Source organism: Bubalus bubalis, chromosome 11 (assembly GCF_019923935.1).
Source record: "Bubalus bubalis isolate 160015118507 breed Murrah chromosome 11, NDDB_SH_1, whole genome shotgun sequence".
Lineage (NCBI taxonomy): Eukaryota > Metazoa > Chordata > Mammalia > Artiodactyla > Bovidae > Bubalus > Bubalus bubalis.
This window is the reverse complement of record NC_059167.1, coordinates 49,623,905-49,642,658: the sequence shown is the minus strand read 5'-3', so window position 1 is coordinate 49,642,658 and position 18,754 is coordinate 49,623,905. Positions and strand designations below refer to the sequence as shown.

Sequence of the window (18,754 nt, the reverse complement as noted above, 5' to 3'; positions counted from 1 at the left end):
GTATAGAGCTTCTCCATCTTTGGCTGCAAAGAATATAACCAATCTGATTTCGGTGTTGGCCATCTGGTGATGTCCATGTATAGAGTCTTCTCTTGTGTTGTTGGAAGAGGGTGTTTGCTATGACCAGTGCATTTTCTTGGCAAAACTCTATTAGTCTTTGCCCTGCTTCATTCCGTATCCCAAGGCCAAATTTGCCTGTTACTCCAGGTGTTTCTTGACTTCCTACTTTTGCATTCCAGTCCCCTATGATGAAAAGGACATCTTTTTTTGGGTGTTAGTTCTAGAAGGTCTTGTAGGTCTTCATAGAACCGTTCAAGTTCAGCTTCTTCAGCATACTGTTTTTTTAAAAGGTAATAAATTTGGAGAGAAGTGGCAGGTCAAGGGAAAAAGGGTTTGGGCTTCTAGGAGTGATAAATTGAGGGAATGTACATACATGTATGGGGGAAATTAATGAAAGATAAGGACTATTTTAGTAAGATTTGTTTGTGCAGAGCCATTTGACAGGGACTTTCTGTCTCCAGTGATAATGGTAGTTTTTCCTCCTCCTGAAGTGGGAGAAGGGAAGGGGAAGACCTTTGCAATGGGAAATTATGTTCTGCTTTTAGACATGTAGGAGGAGGGCAGAGAGCTTTTTTGGTGTTTCCTTCTTAATTGCCAAAGTGGCATATTTTGATGCCCTACATGGGTAAGGCATCTGTTTGGATTTCTCCTAATTTCAAAGTATTAAAGTGTTAATTCTTTGATTACCTTCAGAGAATGAAGTTTAGGAGATGGACAGGAGAAGCTGGCCAAATTGCTTTTTCACCCTTAGTCTTGGAAATAGCTAGGGCAAACTCTTTTACCCTAGCTAAAAGACCTAAAATTTCCCTATCCTTATTCTGATCTCATTTGTAGACCACTGTTCCTTCATACTGAGTCCCAACGCTTCTCTGTTTGCATCTTTACTCTTAAGATTCCTAAATGAGTCATCTTTTTGTAAAATGACATTTGAAATTTTTTTAAAAAATTAAACTACATATATCCATATTCTCCCCTTTTAAGGTCCTTTTCTCCATTTCTTGAAGTGACTAATTCCAGAATAAAAATTCAGATAACAATTAGAGTGTTTCAGAAATCGGATGAGATTTGATGAAATTTTCTTTGAGTTTCTGTGATCCCCCAATATTTTGTCTGCAGTATTTTAGCTGCTAGTGGTCAGATATTTTCAGTTGTGCGTTTTGTTTGGTTGGAATGTACACTTTTCAAGAATAAGTCTGGTTTTTAACAGTAACAACTAGACTGACTCTGAAAAAGATAGATGCTTAGCTTTCTAACAATAAAATAAAGTCATAAAAGGAGGAAATACTGATTTAAAATGTTATCTGCTTAATGTTTTTAAATAAAATTATAATAATTTTATTTATAAAATTTATTAAGCACCTGAATTTATGAAACCAAATTTTTGTGGGTCTCTCGATTATATACAGGTTTATTGCTTATGATTTAAGGTTTCTGTTTGTGTGACTTGTCTTAGAATGCCAAATTATATATAATAATTCTCTGCTTTTCTGATCATGTTAAAATTAATTTCCATGATAGACTCAATAGGTGATGGATGTTAAGCTGAGTTTTAAACATGATTCTTCTTCCTCAAAAGACTGTATGATTCTAGGAAAATAAACAGTAGATTAAAATTAATTTTCTAGTATCTCCTTGAGATAGTTGAAAATTCTTGAGAGATCATAAAACAAGGATTGGAAATACTAGATTGTTACTCATAGTTCAGAACCCACTTTGACTGCTTAAAACTCTGTTCATTTGGGATTAGAATTCTAAAATTACAGACCTCCATTTCAGTATGCCATTAATGACAAAGACTAAAAGAACTGTTTATAAAATGAAATAGAACATAAACCAAAGCTTTGGAGTCAGTGAAATGATGTGAATGCTTGATTATTTGGGGAAATTTGTGAGAGGAGAAAAGTGACAAATCAAATTTAGCAGTGTTGATAAACCATAGGTGTGTGTTATATGCGTATGATGGTTTAGCATTTTTTATGTTAATAAGTGTTTTAACTAGTTTATAAATGCTTTTTTTTTTAAATATGAAAGTATCACAGGATAGATTTGGCTGCCACATTCCAGAATGTTTATTTAGCTTTATAAAAGCTAAACTTCTGTGAGGAATACTACTGTAGTGAAGATCCTGTATGACAAAGTGATTTCTAAATGTGCAAATGATAACTTATAAATTGCAGTGTAATAATGAAATTGTGATCTGTTCTTATAGTTCTTTAAAATGAGATTTAGCCCAGAGTTAAAAGTGGTTAAGACTTATTCAGTGATTTATGCGTGCCTGGCCCTGAGCTATGTGCTTTGTGTTTATTATTTCATTTAATCTTCATCATAACTGTGAAATAAATATATATATACACATATATATGCATATATACATAAATGTGTGTGTGTGTATGTGTGTAGGCAGGGTACAGAGATTACTAACTTGGCCAGGGTCATATAGCTAATAAGTGGTTGAGTCAGAGTTTGAACCTGTTGTTCTCCACTGAGTTTTACTATTTCATAGTTAGTAAATATTTAAAGTATACAGTAAAATATAAAAAGCTGAATTTAACCTTAGGGATCATTCAGTTGAACTGAGAGCTGAGACCCAGAATTGTGAGGTAACTGGACTAAAAGTTGTGGTAGTGCTGGGGCTATGACTTGGTTCTTCTGACTTCTAGCCTAGTCCTCTTTTTATGTGTAGACTCTACAGCTGTGGTTTGTGGAATGGCTTAATTTTTCCTTTTTCAGAGAGTACGTAGGACTAAATTCATTACCTTTATTATTTAATAGTGACATCACATCAGGTGATATCTATCAGTGGCTAAAAGTAAAATTTTCAAACAGTTAAAAATTTAAACCTCACATTTCCTTTGACTTCCTTAAGATATAGTTTAATTTTAGATACATAAAATCTGAAACAAAAAATAACAAAGTAGGAATTATTTATGCAAGCAGTCTCCAAAAGACAGTGATATAATCTAAAAAGTCTTATAAGTCATTTACTTGGAATTCATTTGGAAGCAAGTGTATTAAACATGGTCATGAAATTTCTGCCTCAGTCAGTAGCTGAAGTGTAGTGTATTCTCTTTTTCTAGCTGTTTTGGAGCCAAGTCTGAGCTGTAGGAGCTTTGAGATTTCTACTGCATATCTTTGTTGGATATTTCATTTCAGTGGTAGCTGATTTAGCCTTCATAGAATTCTATGGCTTACCACCAAAATTCTGAAGTAGTGACTTACAAGATTTTTACTTTGATAGTTTTGGCATGCTCCAGAGGCTGACATGCCAAAGGAATCCATGAAAGTATATATTGATCAGAATGAAATATGGCAGTGACTCTTTAGACTAACGTTGTCCAATAGAAATGTTCTGTAGCTGCACTTTCCAATGCAGTAGCCACCAGCTGTTTGTGGCTTTGAGCATTTGCAGTGTGGTTGGTGAAACTAAGGAACTGAATTTTAAATTTTATTTAGTTTTAATTAAATAGTCACATGTGGCTAGTAGCTACTGTATTACACAGTGCAGCTTTTGACTGAAATTGCAATTCTAATTACCAATGTTTTAGTGTCTTTGCTGGTGTATCAGTGGAGGTTCTTAAGTAGCTACTATGATCCTCAGGCCTTTAAAGTAGATCATCTTAAAGTCATCTTTATAGTCATGTGTGCATACTCTGTCCCTCGGTTGTGTCAGACTCTTTGCAGCTCCGTGGACTGTAGCCTACCAGGCTCCTCTGTCCACAAGGTAGTAGATATCTTGTTCACATGGACAGGTCATTTATTAATTGAATATTTGTAAATTGCATACTAATTTTAAAGTTCTGCTAAATGATATTTTTATGATCACTTAACAAAAATGTTATATTTGAGTTTCATAGGCTGTGTAATTGAAGCTGTTAAAGAATATTCTGTATTCTTGATACTAGTAGGTCCTTAATGTGAGCAAGAATTGTATGTATTATCTATACATACCTCTGATGTTAGTATAGGGGCAGGCTACAACTATTCAAATAACTGATTTAAAGAATAACCTGAGAACCTGGTGAATGTAGTTGATATTAAAATTTACTGAATTTAGTTCATATTTAATATTATATATTCACTAGAGTCTCTTGTTCTTGTATTTTAAACATTTAATAGCAATAGCTTCTGAAATTAAAATAATTTTATTCATGGGGTCTAATTCAATCCAAATAACTTGAAAATTATTGGATAAAATGCAGGAAAATTTGCTTTAGTCAGCCTGAGAATAAAGAGGAATGTGAAGATTGTATTAACTGTGTATCTCAGTATTTTAGGTTTCTGTTATCTGATTTTTTCCTTTTTTTGCTTTATAACTATAACATGAGGTTTTTAAGAATATCTGCATATTTAAAAAATATGTATGCTGCTATATGTGTGGGAATCCAGAAAACAGATTGTTTTAAATAAGACGGTTCAAATTTTTGAAAATTTATTTTAGCAACTTTTTTTTTTAATTTTAGACATAATAGATTATGAATTTTTGAAGGCAAGTACTATGACTTATTTATCTTTGTTTTTCCCCTAGAACTTAGCCCCATTACCTTACATATAGGAAAAAATGACTGTGATTAGTTTGAGTAGTTATTATTTGAATGAAGTAATCTACGATAAAGTACTATATCCAACTAGTTTTTGTCCTTTTGAGTTCATTGATTAGAAAACCCAGAAAAACATAAACTAAAATTGATTTATGATTATGTTTTCTTATGGAAACAATTATATTTATATCTGAAATGTGAAGACTCAGCAACAGTTAAAGGTTAATGTCAGCATCTGAATGTTCAGATTTAATACAATACTATACTTTGAGGTGATTATTCATTTCTACAGAAGGATGCTTTTAAAAAACTTTATATATAGTAATTTCAGACTTGCTCAAATATTAAGGGCTTAATGGAATCACCATTTTACTTAATAAATTTGAGTTCATTCAAGAATGAACCAATTATGTAGAGTGAGTTAAATATTTATATTAGACTTATCAAATTTAAACCTTGAGCTTTTTATATGAAAAAAGGTTAAACGTGTGTATTTAATGAAATCCACTTTAATGCTAGTTATCTTTATTTTATAGTAAAGAAAACTGAGGTATAACTTGCTGCCTTGTATGGAGTCACATGGTGAGTTTGAAGATCAAAATTAGATCCAAGAACTTCTGAAATTCAAGTTTCATTTTTCAGTATTTGGCTTTACTTAAAGAGACTCATAAAATTGACTGATATCATGTATCAGTACTTAGATAACAATTTACAGAAAATCAACTTTTCATCTTGATTGGTGGCAACCTTTTTCAGCCAAAAAGTAAGTGTTGTTGCTAGGATATATACTAGTGTTCAGTTCAGTTCAGTTGCTCAGTCATGACTGACTCTTTGTGACCCCAGGGACTGCAGCACACCAGGCTTCTCTGTCCATCACCAACTCCCGGAGCTTGCTCAAACTCATGTCCATTGAGTCGGTGATGCCATCCAACCATCTCATCCTCTGTTGTCTCCTTATCCTCCTACCTTCAGTCTTTCCCAACATCAGGGTCTTTTCCATTGAGTCAGTTCTTCATATCAGGTGGCCAAAGTATTGGAGCTTCAGCTTCACCATCAGCCCTTCCGATGAGTATTCAGGACCAATTTCCTTTAGGATTAACTGGTTGGATCTCCTTAATGTCCAAGGGATTCTCAAGAGTCTTTTCCAACACCACAGTTTAAAACAATCAATTCTTCGGTGCTCAGCTTTTTTTATGGTCCAGCTCTCCCATTCATACAGGACTACTGGAAAAACCATGGCTTTGACTATTTGGACCTTTGTCGGCAAAGTATCGTCTCTGCTTTTTAGTATGCTGTCTAGGTTTGTCATAGCTTTTCTTCCAGGGAGTAAGCGTCTTTTAATTTCATGGCTGCAATCACCATCTGCAGTGATTTTGGAGCCCAAGAAAATAAAGTCTGTCACTGTCTCCATTGTTTCAAGGTAAATTAAATGTGTTCAAGCAGGACATGGCAAGAGTGAACATTGACATACTAGGAATCAGTGAACTAAAATGGACAGGAACAGGCAAATTTAATTCAGATGACCATTATAACTACTTCTGCAGGCAAGAATCCCTTAGAAGAAATGGAGTAGCCCTCATAGTCAACAAAAGAGTCTGAAATGTAGCATGTGGGTGCAGTCTTCAAAACAGCAGAATGATCTCGGTTCGTTTCCAAGGCAAGCCATTCAGCATCACAGTAATCCAAGTCTGTGCCCCAATCACTGATGCCAGTGAAGCTGAAGTTGACCAGTTCAATGAAGACCTACTTCTAGAACTAACTCCAAAAAAAGATGTCCTTTCCATCATAGAGGATTGGAATGCAAAAATAGGAAGTCAAGAGATACCTGGAGTAACAGGCAAGTTTGGCCTGGGAGTACAAAATGAGGCAGGGCGAAGGTTAACAGAGTGTCAAGAGAACGTACTGGTCATAGCAAACATCTTTTCCAGCAACCCAAGAGATGACTGTACATGTGGACATCACCAGATAGTCGGTACTGAAATCAGATTGATTATGTTCTTTGCAGCCAAAGATAGAGAAGCTGTATACAGTCAGCAAAAACAAGACTTGGAGCTGACTGTGACTTAGGTCATGAGCTTCTTATTGCAAAGTTCAGGCTTAAATTGAAGAAAGTAGGGAAAACAACTAGGCCATTCAGGTTTTGGGGATTCCCAAGTAGCACTAGTGGTAAAGAACCTGCCTGCCAATGAAGGAGACATAGAGGCACAGGTTCGATCCCTGGGAAGACCTCTGGAGGAGGAAATGGCAGCCCACTCCACTATTCTTGCCTGGATCAACTCCCTTATGATTATACAGCAGAGGTGATGAATAGATTCAAGGGATTAGATCTGGTAGACAGTGCCTGAAGAACTATGGACGAAGGTTCATAGCATTGTACAGGTGGCAGTTTACCAAAACTGTCGCGAAGAGAAAGAAATGGAAGAAGGCAAAGTGGTTGTCTGAGGAGGCTTAACAGATATCTGAGGAAAGAAGAGAAGCGAAAGTTAAAGATATACTGCAGTGAATGCAGAGTTCCAGAAAATAGCAAGGAGAGACAAGAAGACCTTTTTCAATGAACAATGCCAAGAAAAAGAGGAAAACTATAGGGAGAGACCAGAGATCTCTCCAGGAAAATTGGAGATTATAAGGGAGCATTTCATGCAAGGATGGGCATGATAAAGGACAGAAACGGTCAGGACCTCACAGAAAGAGAAGTGATTAAGAAGAGGTGGCAAGAAGACGGGTGGTAAGAGTCAGTTCTTCTCATCAGGTGGCAGAAGTATTGGAACTTCAGCCTCAGCATCAGTCCTTGCAATGAATATTGAGGACTGATTTCCTTTAGGATGGACTGGTTTGCTCTCCTTAACTGTCCAAGGGACTCTGAAGAGTCTTTTCCAACACCACAACACAACTTCGGTGCTCAGCTTTCTTTATGGTCCAGCTCTCACATCCATACATAACTACTGGAAAAACCATAGCTTTGACTAGACGGCCCTTTGTTGGCAAAGTAATGTCTCCGCTTTTTAATATGCTGTCTAGGTTGGTTGTAACTTTTCTTCCAAGGAGCAAGCGTCTTTTAATTTCATGGCTGCAGTCACCATCTGCAGTGATTTTGGAGCCAGAGAAAATAAAGTCTGTCACTGTTTCCATTGTTTCCCCAATCTGTTTGCCATGAAGTGATGGGACTGGATCACCTGACCGGATGCCAGGATCTTTTTTTTTTAAATGCTGAGTTTTAAGCCAGCTTTTTCACTTTCCTCTTTCACTTTCATCAAAAAGCTGTTTCTTCTTCCCTTTCTTCCATAAGGGTGGAGTCATCTACATATCAGATTTTTCTTTTCTTTTTTTTTTTTCTTGAGGATAAAAAGGAGCTATTTATTTCTTAATGAAAGGAAAAATAGGTGAAAGATATGAACAGATATTTTACCAAGAAGACATACAGATGGCAAATAAACCATGTGGAAAAAGAAAGATCAACATTATGATTCCTTGCTGCTGCTGCTAAGTCACTTCAGTCATGTCCGACTCTGTGTGACCCCATAGACGGCAGCCCACCAGGCTCTCCCGTCCCTGGGATTCTCCAGGCAAGAACACCAGAGTGGGTTGCCATTTCCTTCTCCCACACATGAAAGTGAAAAGTGAAAGCGAAGTCGTTCAGTCGTGTCCAACTCTTTGTGACCCCATGGACTACAGCCTACCAGGCTCCTCCATCCATGGGATTTTCCAGGCAAGAGTACTGGAGTGAGGTGCCATTGCCTTCTCTGTACATATCAGATTTTTCTCCTGGCGATCTTGATTCTAGCTGTACTTCATCCAGCCTGGCATTTCACATGATGTACTCTGCATGTAAGTTAAATAAGAAGGGAAACAATATACAGCCTTGATGTACTCCTTTCCCAATTTAGAACCAGTCTGTTGTTCCATGTCTGGTTCTAACTGTTGCTTCCTGACCTGCATACAGATTTCTCAGGAGGCAGGTCAGGTGGTCTGATATTCCCATCTCTTGAAGAATTTTCCACAGTTTGTTTGATCCACACAGTCAAAGTCTTTAGTGTAGTCAATGAAGTAGATGTAGGTATTTTTCTGGAATTCTCTTGCTTTTTTGATGATCCAGCGGATGTTGGCAAATTGATCTCTGGTTCCTCTGACTTTTCTAAATCCAGCTTGAACAATCTGGAAGTTCTTGGTTCACATACTGTTGAAGCCTAGCTTGGAGAATTTTGAACATTCCTTTGCTAGCATGTGAGATGAGTACAATTGTGTGGTAGTTGGAGCATTCTTTGACATTGCCTTTCTTTGGGATGGGAATGAAAACTGACCTTTCCAGTCCTGTGGCCATTGCTGAGTTTTCCAAATTTGTTGGCATATTGAGTGCGGCACTTTAACAGCATCATCCTTTAGGATTTGAAATAGCTCAGCTGGAATTCCATCATGTCCACTAGCTTGTTCGTGGTGATGCTTTCTAAGGCCCACTTCACTTTGTACTCTAGGATGTCTGGCTCTAGGTGAGTGATCTCACCATCATGGTTATGCTGGATCATTAAGACCTGTTTTTTTGTATAGTTCTTCTGTGTATTCTTGCCACCTCTTCTTAATATCTTCTGCTTCTGTTAGGTCCATACCATTTCTGTCCTTTATTGAGCCCTTCTTTGCATGAAATGTTCCCTTGGTATCTCTAATTTTCTTGAAGAGATCTCTAGTCTTTCCCATTCTATTGTTTTCCTCTATTTCTTTGCATTGATCACTTAGGAAGGCTTTCTTATGTTTCTTTTATGCATAGGCAAAATCTGATCATTTCTAAAAATATTATAAAGCTGTCATGTATCTTCAAAAATTATTTCTCAACAATATATCCTGAATATATTTACAATGGCAGTGCCATGCTAAAGAGTGAGGTGGAAGACCTTTGCTTTCTATGTGAGTTTGATAGATCTGTCATAGCAAAGTATTATAGAGTAGATGACTTAACAGAAACTTATTTTCTCATATTTCTGGAGGCTGGATGTCAAAGATCTAGGTATTTTTGAGTGACTTGAAGGAAGGATATATTTCAGGCCTCTCCTTTGCTTATAGATGGTCATCTGCTTCCTGTGTCTTCAAATGGTCTTACCTCTGTACATGTATATGTGTCCTGATCTGCTCTTCTCTTATGGACAATGATCATAATGTATTAGCGCCCACTCTCATAATCTCACTTTAACTTACTTCTTTAAAGATTCTGCCTCCAAATATATACACATTGTGAGGTACTGATGGTGAGGACTTCAGAATATGAATTTTGGAGAAACTCAGTTTAGTTCATAACATGTACCAACTGGAAATATATGATATTTTTAATATTAGTATATAATGAATTTCCCTAATCTTTTAAAAGTAGGCATTGCTTGACTTCACCTACTTTCCTGGTTTTAGATTATTATATATGTCTGTACTGCCTATCTTATATGTAGAGTGAAATATACTGTCAAGGAGCTCATTTTGCCTTAAATGTAGTAGTGTTTTTAATCATTTGACTTGAAGAATTCTATATAACTATTAAAACAGTATAGTTTAGAAAAGAAAGGGATCATTTCAGGATATTGATGACATTTGGGAAAATGAGAAGGCCTTATTTATTTATATATTTTTTGGTAGGTGGACTACTAAACATTTAAGTAATTATAGGCCAGGAAATGATTTAAGGTACATTTATAGAAGGGAAAATTCTTTTAAATTTGTAAAAGAATGGCACCTACTTTAATAAGGTATTTCCTGTGTATGACATCTCCAAAGTACTGTTTCAATTAGCACTATCTTTTAAGACTGTGGTAGAACATTGTCTTGAGTCAAGAGAGAAATGGCATTGCTTTATTATAATAAAAAATGACCTTTAGAAGTTACCACCTTTAATTCATAATGATATCATTGTCTAAGCCAGAACCTTTGAACACTGGAGGTTTTTTCCTTTTGAAGTCTCCCTCTGTCCTATACCCCCACTCCAGTACTCTTGCCTGGAAAATTGCATGGACGGAGGAGCCTGGTAGGCTGTAGTCCATGGGGTCGCTAAGAGTCGGACATGATTGAGAGACTTCACTTTGACTTTTCACTTTCTGCATTGGAGAAGGCAATGACACCCCACTCCAGTACTCTTGCCTGGAGAATCCCATGGGTGGAGGAGCCTGGTGGGCTGCAGTCCATGGGGTCGCGAAGAGTTGGACACAACTGAGCGACTTCACTTTCACTTTTCACTTTCCTGCATTGGAGAAGGAAATGGCAACCCACTCCAGTGTTCTTGCCTGGAGAATCCCAGGGACGGGGAAGCCTGGTGGGCTGCCGTCTATGGGGTCGCACAGAGTCGGACACGACTGAAGCGACTTAGAGCAGCAGCAGCAGCCTGTCCTATACAGACAGACAGACAGACAGACAGACATTTTGTTGTTTAGTCGCTCAGTCATGTTCAACTCTTTGCAACCCCATGGATTGCAGCACGCCAGGCTTCCCTGTCCACTGTCTCCCTGAGTTTGCTCAAGCTCACGTCCATTTTGTCAGTGATGCCATCCAGCCATCTCCTCCTCTGTCGCCCTCTTCTGCCCTCAATCTTTCCCAGCATCAGGGTCTTTTCCTATGAGTTGGCCCTTGTGTGTGTGTGTGTATATACATACACGCATATGTATATATACCCTCTTTATATATCACTTGTACCCATCTCCATTCCTATTACTTTAGAACTTTAATACTGTATCTCTTTTTTTCCTCTGCTACTCTTACTCTTCCTTTTTCTCCTTCATCTCAGCTTAAAGTATACACATAGTTTTAAATAAAGCAAACAACTTAAAAAGACTATGTGGTTTAGCCTCAGTTTCTTAAAAAGTGCTTATGTGTGTATATATTTGTGCTTTCCGTTGCATAGTCAGTTTTAACCATTTTCTGGTATTCTGTCATGAGGATTTTTGCTTTTTACAACTATCCCTTCCTTCCCTCTAAGTGTCTCTCAATTTTTGGTTAAATCTGTATTTGATATTTTCATTATGATGTCCATATAAACACTGTTTACTGATAAGCATGGTAGTATGCTATTCATATGCTATTATATATAGAATAGCATGTGAGGGAATACATTTTTTACTTGTTTGTTTACCCAGCAATTAATACTTTTCATGTTTTTTGATTTGCTAACTTTTATTAATGTCTATAGCTAAATCTTCTCACACCCTCAAGAACCTCTCAGTTCAATTTTCAGTATGTTGAAATCTGTCAGGTAGTATAAAATTTTATTTTAATCATCTTTTCTTTGGCCTCCTGGAGACGTTCCTCCTGAAGGTGCTGTTCTCAGGCGTTAGTCTAGACTGGCTGTTCTTTAGGCCTGCTGAACTTCTGTTGTCCTGGAACTTTGTACTGTGTTGAATGCCATGTTTTCTACATCCTGTGTCTTCCTCTTTCTTTACTGAGTCTCTTGTTTTGGTGGATTCTATAGTAACTTCAGGAGAACGAGTGCCTGGGAAGTAAATTTTGTGTGATGTTGCTGGTCCTTACTCTTACACTTAAATGAAAAGTTTGGATTTTCTAAATTGAAATATAATTTTGGTAAGAATTTTTAAAGAATTGTTTTACTGTGTTCTAGTTTCTGTTCTTATTACTCTTAATCTTTTGTATATGACCTGTTTCTGTTCCCTAACTCCCAATCCCTGAAGATATGCTCTTTATCTTTTTTGTTCTGAAATTTGGCAGTGATATGTCCTGGTATAACTTTTTTCTTGATTGTTGTATTGAGCGTTAATGGGATCTTTCAGCTCAGAGATTATTGTCTTCTGATCTTGGAAATTTTCTTGCATTATTTCTTTGATAACTTACCCCCTGCTTTCTCTCTATTCTCTTTCTATAAATTTAAGTGTTGTACCTTTAAATTGATTTTCTAACAACCTTGTATTCTCTGTTTTGTTTATGTGTGTGTGTGTGTGTGTGTTTATATACATTTTTTTTTTTCAGTTCTGAGGACATTTGTTTTTTTAAGTGAATAAAAAAATTTTGGCTATTGTATTTTAAATCCTATTTTGTTTTATAACATCCTTTTTGGTCTCATATCTCTAAAGATGCTAACTATATTTTCTCTAATATTTGTCTTGCTTTTTGTACCTCTTTTCCTAAGGGTTCTTTCTCTGTTTTATTGATTTTGGTCTGGAAGACAAGAGGTTTTTCTAAAATTTCTGGTGCTTATTGGTTGTATATTTAACACCAAGGCACTAAAATGCTTCTATGCTTGGTCAGAACTTCTAGGATGGTGATATTTTACTGTATGTTCTTTGGTCTGTTTCTTCAGGCAAGAAATTTTCCCTGATTGGAATAAATCTCACTTTGTTCTTTTATTTTAGTCTAGCATCTCATCCTTTCTTTGCTATGTACCTGACATACCTGAATTGGGTTCAGTTTTTCTGTTCTCTCTCCCATCTGTTGCCTTTTATTCTTAGTTTGTCTCTCATTTGTTAGTACATTTTTTCCCAGATAATGGTTCAGTGCAACCTTTTTCATAGATATAATCATATTCCAGGTGTATGACTGAAACTGACTTTGTTCCCAAATGTTCTGTCCACTGTAAATAACTACTATCAACCATTATCTATCAATCATCTCTTTATCTAAGTTTTACTAGTTTAAATCTTAGAGAGTGAACTCTGAGTTTCTCACTATTGCCGCCATGTACTAACTGTGAATATCAACTCAGAAATTGCTATTAGGATTATTAAAGTAGATCTTAAATCTCCTACTATGTATTACAAAAATGTATTTATTTTTCTTTTTGAAAATAAGGTTTGCTTCTCTCCTTTTGAAAATTAGATAATTCAAAAATGGCAGAGCTCTTTATGGAATGTGAAGAAGAAGAGTTGGAACCATGGCAGAAGAAAGTAAAAGAGGTTGATGATGATGATGATGATGAACCGATCTTTGTTGGAGAGATATCAAGTTCAAAACCAGCAATTTCAAGTGAGCATTTACTTTCAGTAAACCCCAGTTTTCTAAGATACCATTTCTAATGGAAAACCTTGTGAACTCTCTTATACACATTTAATTAAGTCCTTGTTCCTTGGTAAGGAGTTAAGGATGAAAGATGGGGTGGGAAATCGGTAAAAATTTCAGAATTAAAGTTTTAAATTTGGGAACTTGTGGAAGGAGCTAAGAAGTTAAAATATCAGATGTGAGAAAAATAAATGGACTAAGACAAACTGGTGACATCAGAAGTTTTTCATAATAGAAATCATAATTTTTAGTGGAGCCAAGTAACCTGTTTATCTTTTTGTTCATTTTCTTCCCCCCCCCCCCCTCACTTAAAACTCAGAAACAGAAGAGTTTAGAATATTTTGCTTAAAATGTTGGAATACACTAAGTATGTTTGGGTTAGTCTTAGATAGGGGTTCTCACATGCAAGCAGCTGTCTCATTGCAGTGACATTTATAGTAGCTACAAATGTATAGGCAGTGAATGATTTCAGTTAAGAGTAATTGGATTTGCCATTGTTATAATGTTAAATGGCTCTTGTTAAAACATCCACTCAATAATGTATGGAAGTACAGAGAAATAATGTATACATTTCAGGGGAGAAAGAGAAAATAGATCCCTTCCCATTGCATTTACATGTGTTTTGTTTGCTTAAGTCAGGAGAATTTACCAAAGCTCATAACCAGCATACTAGTGTTTTGTTTTGTTTTGCCAAAATCAGTGCTTAAAAGTATAACAGAGAGACTGCTTTCAAATTTTCTGAAAGCCTGATTCTTTCTTCTATTGCCTCTAAGCTTGGAATGGCACTTTTTTTTTTTTTTTTTCAGTTTTATCAGAGGGAGACTAGCTTAACTGATGGAATTCTGAATAGCATTTTTTGTGGAAGATTGATAATCACTCAAAAGAGGTTCTGAATGGAGTGCTACTTTGATTATAAATTGAACTAGGTGTGGCGGCATACTTGTTGCTGATAGCGGAACATAATTATACATTCTCTTAATTACTGTTTCTAGTCGCTATAATTCTTTTATATGGGAATATTACCATATTGCAAAATCGTTACTCAAGTTGTCTTACTGAAAACAAGACAATTAAGACTTAAATTGAATTTATACTGATTTTTAGATGACTCTTAACAGTATTCAAATAGAAAAATGTATGTTAATTTTAAAATAATTGTCAGAAGGAGACTGATCCCAATAGAATTTCTTTTCTGTACTCTTAAGATGCAGAATTTAAATGATTGTATTGTTGCTTTTGTATAAGCCATAAAATATTTTAACATATGGAGTATGAGCTAAATGTTTATATATGTCGCCAGAAAGGAAGGTAAAAAATTTTTTATTGTAGAATACAAACTCCAAAACATACTTTAGCAGTAGTCCTTTGAAGGTTTGAATAAATACTTAATCTTGAATTTATGCATGAAAATAGTGTCAAGTTGTTTGAGCAGATTGTTCTCCTTTCAGTTCAGTTCAGTTCAGTCGCTCAGTCGTGTCCAACTCTTTGCGACCCCATGAATTGCAGCACGCCAGGCCTCCCTGTCCATCACCAACTCCTGGAGTTCATTCAAACTCAAGTCCATCGAGTCAGTGATGCCATCCAGCCATCTCATCCTCTGTCATCCCCTTCTCCTCCTGCCCCCAATCCCTCCCAGCATCAGAGTCTTTTCCAATGAGTCAACTCTTCTCATGAGGTGGCCAAAGGACTGGAGTTTCAGCTTCAGCATCATTCCTTCCAAAGAACACCCACGACTGATCTCCTTTAGAATGGACATCTCTAATACTTAGGTATAGAGTACTGCACTGTCATTTTCAGAAAACAGTCCTACTTTTATATGGCCCTTTACACTACAGAATTGGAGAAGGCAATGGCACCCCACTCCAGTACTCTTGCCTGGAAAATCTCATGGACAGAGGAGCCTGGTAGCCTGCAGTCCATGGGGTCCCTAAGAGTCAGGCACGACTAAGTGACTTCACTTTCACTTTTCACTTTCATGCATTGGAGAAGGAAATGGCAACCCACTCCAGTGTTCTTGCCTGGAGAATCCCAGGGACAGAGGAGCCTGGTGGGCTGCTGTCTATGGGGTCGCACAGAGTCGGACACGACTGAAGCGACTTAGCAGCAGCAGCAGCAACAGCTAGAAGCTTGCACTCTCTCTCTATATATATACTACAGAATTAATTTATGGAGGCTTGTTCCTTTCTATTATTAGGGGAAATGAGGAAATTGTTTTATGAGGTCTGGTGTTAGTCCTTTTACCTTTTTCTAACCAATAATTTTAGGCAGATCCTTAGTCTTCTGAATTTTAGTTCAGTCATAAAAAAACCTGTAAATTATTGAGTTCACATGCATGCATGCAATTAGAAACTTTAAATTGATCCTGAAAGTCGTATTAGGCCCTGACTGACTTCTGGTATAGTGATAAATATGAAGCCCATTAAGTTGCAAGATATTCTGGTAAACTGTATGTTCACTTTAGTCTGCATTCTCTAATAGCTTCCCTTTCAGGACTTGAGTAATGGTGGAGATAATCCAATGAGGTCCCTTATAATGATACTTCAGGGCTTATAAGGGTGTGAATTGGATATGGATGTTGGACAGGATTTGATTTTCAGTAAATAGGAACATGAATGCATGTATGTACAGCCCTTTCATCTCTCAAAGCAAGATATATACTTCAATTTTAGTTGTATATGAATATATTTTTGGAATATTTTTGCCAATTATGTGAACTATTTCTTTGCCATGCAGAAGATTTGACTTATGGGTAGTCATATTTATCAATCTTTAACTTCTGGGTTTTGGATTTTGAATTACAGTTAGAAATGTTATTCTTATTCTATAAGAATTAAGATACTATTTTTAGTAGATAAAGATATATATGTTAACCTGTATACTCCTTCCAGAAATCTTTTCAGTTGTTTTCAGTGTATGATTTCTATTTTTATATATATATATATATATATAATTCAAACAATGAGTTTTAAAATAATGTAATCTTTTATAGATATTTTGAATAGAGTAAACCCCAGCTCATATTCAAGGGGAATAAAGAATGGTGCACTCTGCCGAGGTACAGTAGTATTTTACTATTTTTATTTTAAAGTGAAGTATTTTGACATCATTGATTATATAGAAATATATTCAATGTGTTGTGTAATTTTAAAATACAGGTATTACTCCTGCATTCAAGCCTACAAGTCAACATTACACGAATCCAGCATCAAATCCAGTGGCTGCCTCGCCGGTAAATTTTCATCCTGAATCTAGATCTTCAGATAGTTCTGTTATTGTTCAGCCTTTGTCTAAACCTGTAAGTGTTTCTGAAACTACACAGTCAGCTCAGGGATATGTTGGGTATTATTTATCTGTGTCAACAATGCATAGTGAAAATTCTGTATTTCCATGGGTAGTCATTCAGTGGAATCATAATCAGCATCAGAAAATATCACCATCTTTATGATAGTTTAACCAGTACCCAAATAATAATTGTAGGAACAAACTACCCAGCCTGTTTTTAGATCTGATAATATGCTTAAATAGGCTACAGTATTGAAAACTGTGCTATTAAAACATGAATAAAAGTATATTTAGTAATAATGGCAAACTATTTCAGATTGTAAACTGGGCTAAATGTTCTTAGTTCTTAACTGGGAAAATTGCTAGAGGCTATTGTAGCCTTTTATTCTGAAAACATACCTTCATAGTTTAGTTTAACTTTTATAGAAAGTAATAGTTAATATTGAGTTGTTAATGTGTGTAAGGTTTTGTGCTATCATGAATTAATCTCTTTAAATTCTTAAATGTTCCTATGAAGTAGGCAGTATTATTTATTTTTGTTTTATAGTTGAGGAAACTGAGGCTCACATAGTTTAAATAATTCACTCAAGGTGGCACAGCTGGAAAATGGTAGATCTGGGATTTCAGTCCATTGCCTTAGTGTAAAAATTTTCAAAGTGTAGTCATCAGTCCCCTGGGGTACCCCTGAGACTGTTTCATGGGCTTTGGATCAACAGTATTGTCAAAATAATGCAAAGGAACTGTTTGCTTTTGTCACTGCGTTGACACTTGCACTGATGATGCAAAAGCAATGGTGAGTAAACTGCTGGGGTGTTAGTATGAATAGTAGTTTTTGTACTAGTCATCATCATGTACTCACAATAAAAATTGTTTCAGTCATACTCAGTTACTTTGATGAAATATTAAAATGTCATTAATTTTATGAACTCTCTACCCTAGAATATATGTCTTTTAAAATGTTTCACGTATGAAATGGATAGTATGCTTAATATACCTCTATGTCTGAGGTATGATGATTAGCTTGGGAAAAAGTACTAGTGTGGCTTAATGTTCAGCTAAATTACCCAGAAAACCATTTTTACTTGAAAGGATGACTGAAACCATGGTGTATATTACTATTAACTTAGTGGTTTAAAACCACATACTTCTATTATGTCACAGATTTTGTGAGTTAGGAGTCATGTCATGTCTTAGCTGGATCTTCTGCTTCAGGGTTCCTCCAGGCTTCATTCAAGATGTGAAGCTCAACTAGCAAGTGTCTACTTCCAAGTTCTCATGGTTTTTGGTAGCATTCTGTTCCTTAAGGGTTGTCATATTGAGCATCTCAATATTTTACTGGCTTTTGGTTGGCTCCTTGCCAGGTTGAGTTTTCCCACCATGGCTCTTCTTCAGAGCCCACAAGGGAGAGAGAATGCTTAGCAGGATGGCATTATCAGATCAGATCAGGTCAGATCAGTTGCTCAGTCATGTCTGACTCTTTGCAACCCCATGAATTGCAGCACGCCAGGCCTCCCTGTCCATCACCAACTCCTGGAGTTCACTGAGACTCACGTCCATCGAGTCAGCGATGCCATCCAGCCATCTCATCCTCTGTCGTCCCCTTCTCCTCCTGCCCCCAATCCCTCCCAGCATCAGAGTCTTTTCCAGTGAGTCAACTCTTCACATGAGGTGGCCAAAGTATTGGAGTTTCAGCTTTAGCATCATTCCTTCCAAAGAAATCCCAGGGCTGATCTCCTTCAGAATGGACTGGTTGGATCTCCTTGCAGTCCAAGGGACTCTCAAGAGTCTTCTCTAACACCACAGTTCAAAAGCATCAATTCTTCGGCACTCAGCCTTCTTCACAGTCCCAACTGGCACATCCATACATGACCACAGGAAAAACCATAGCCTTGACTAGACGAACC

At 36.5% G+C, this 18,754-nt stretch overlaps 1 protein-coding gene across 12 annotated transcripts in view; it reads left to right on the top strand.

Annotated features, from left to right (window-relative positions):
• ZNF280D (zinc finger protein 280D) overlaps positions 1-18,754 on the top strand; it is a 131,449-nt gene that overhangs the window by 14,954 nt on the left and 97,741 nt on the right. For 9 of the 12 annotated variants that reach the window (XM_025295653.3, XM_025295650.3, XM_044925054.2 and 6 more), the window contains 4 exons: positions 5,135-5,180; positions 13,389-13,535; positions 16,558-16,623; positions 16,724-16,863. In XM_025295653.3, coding sequence (XP_025151438.2) covers positions 5,168-5,180; positions 13,389-13,535; positions 16,558-16,623; positions 16,724-16,863 — 366 coding nt within the window. In that variant the 5' untranslated portion in view covers positions 5,135-5,167. The remainder of the gene's footprint in view (positions 1-5,134; positions 5,181-13,388; positions 13,536-16,557; positions 16,624-16,723; positions 16,864-18,754) is intronic. The other 3 variants (XM_025295655.3, XM_025295654.3, XM_025295656.3) reach the window with 2 other exon arrangements.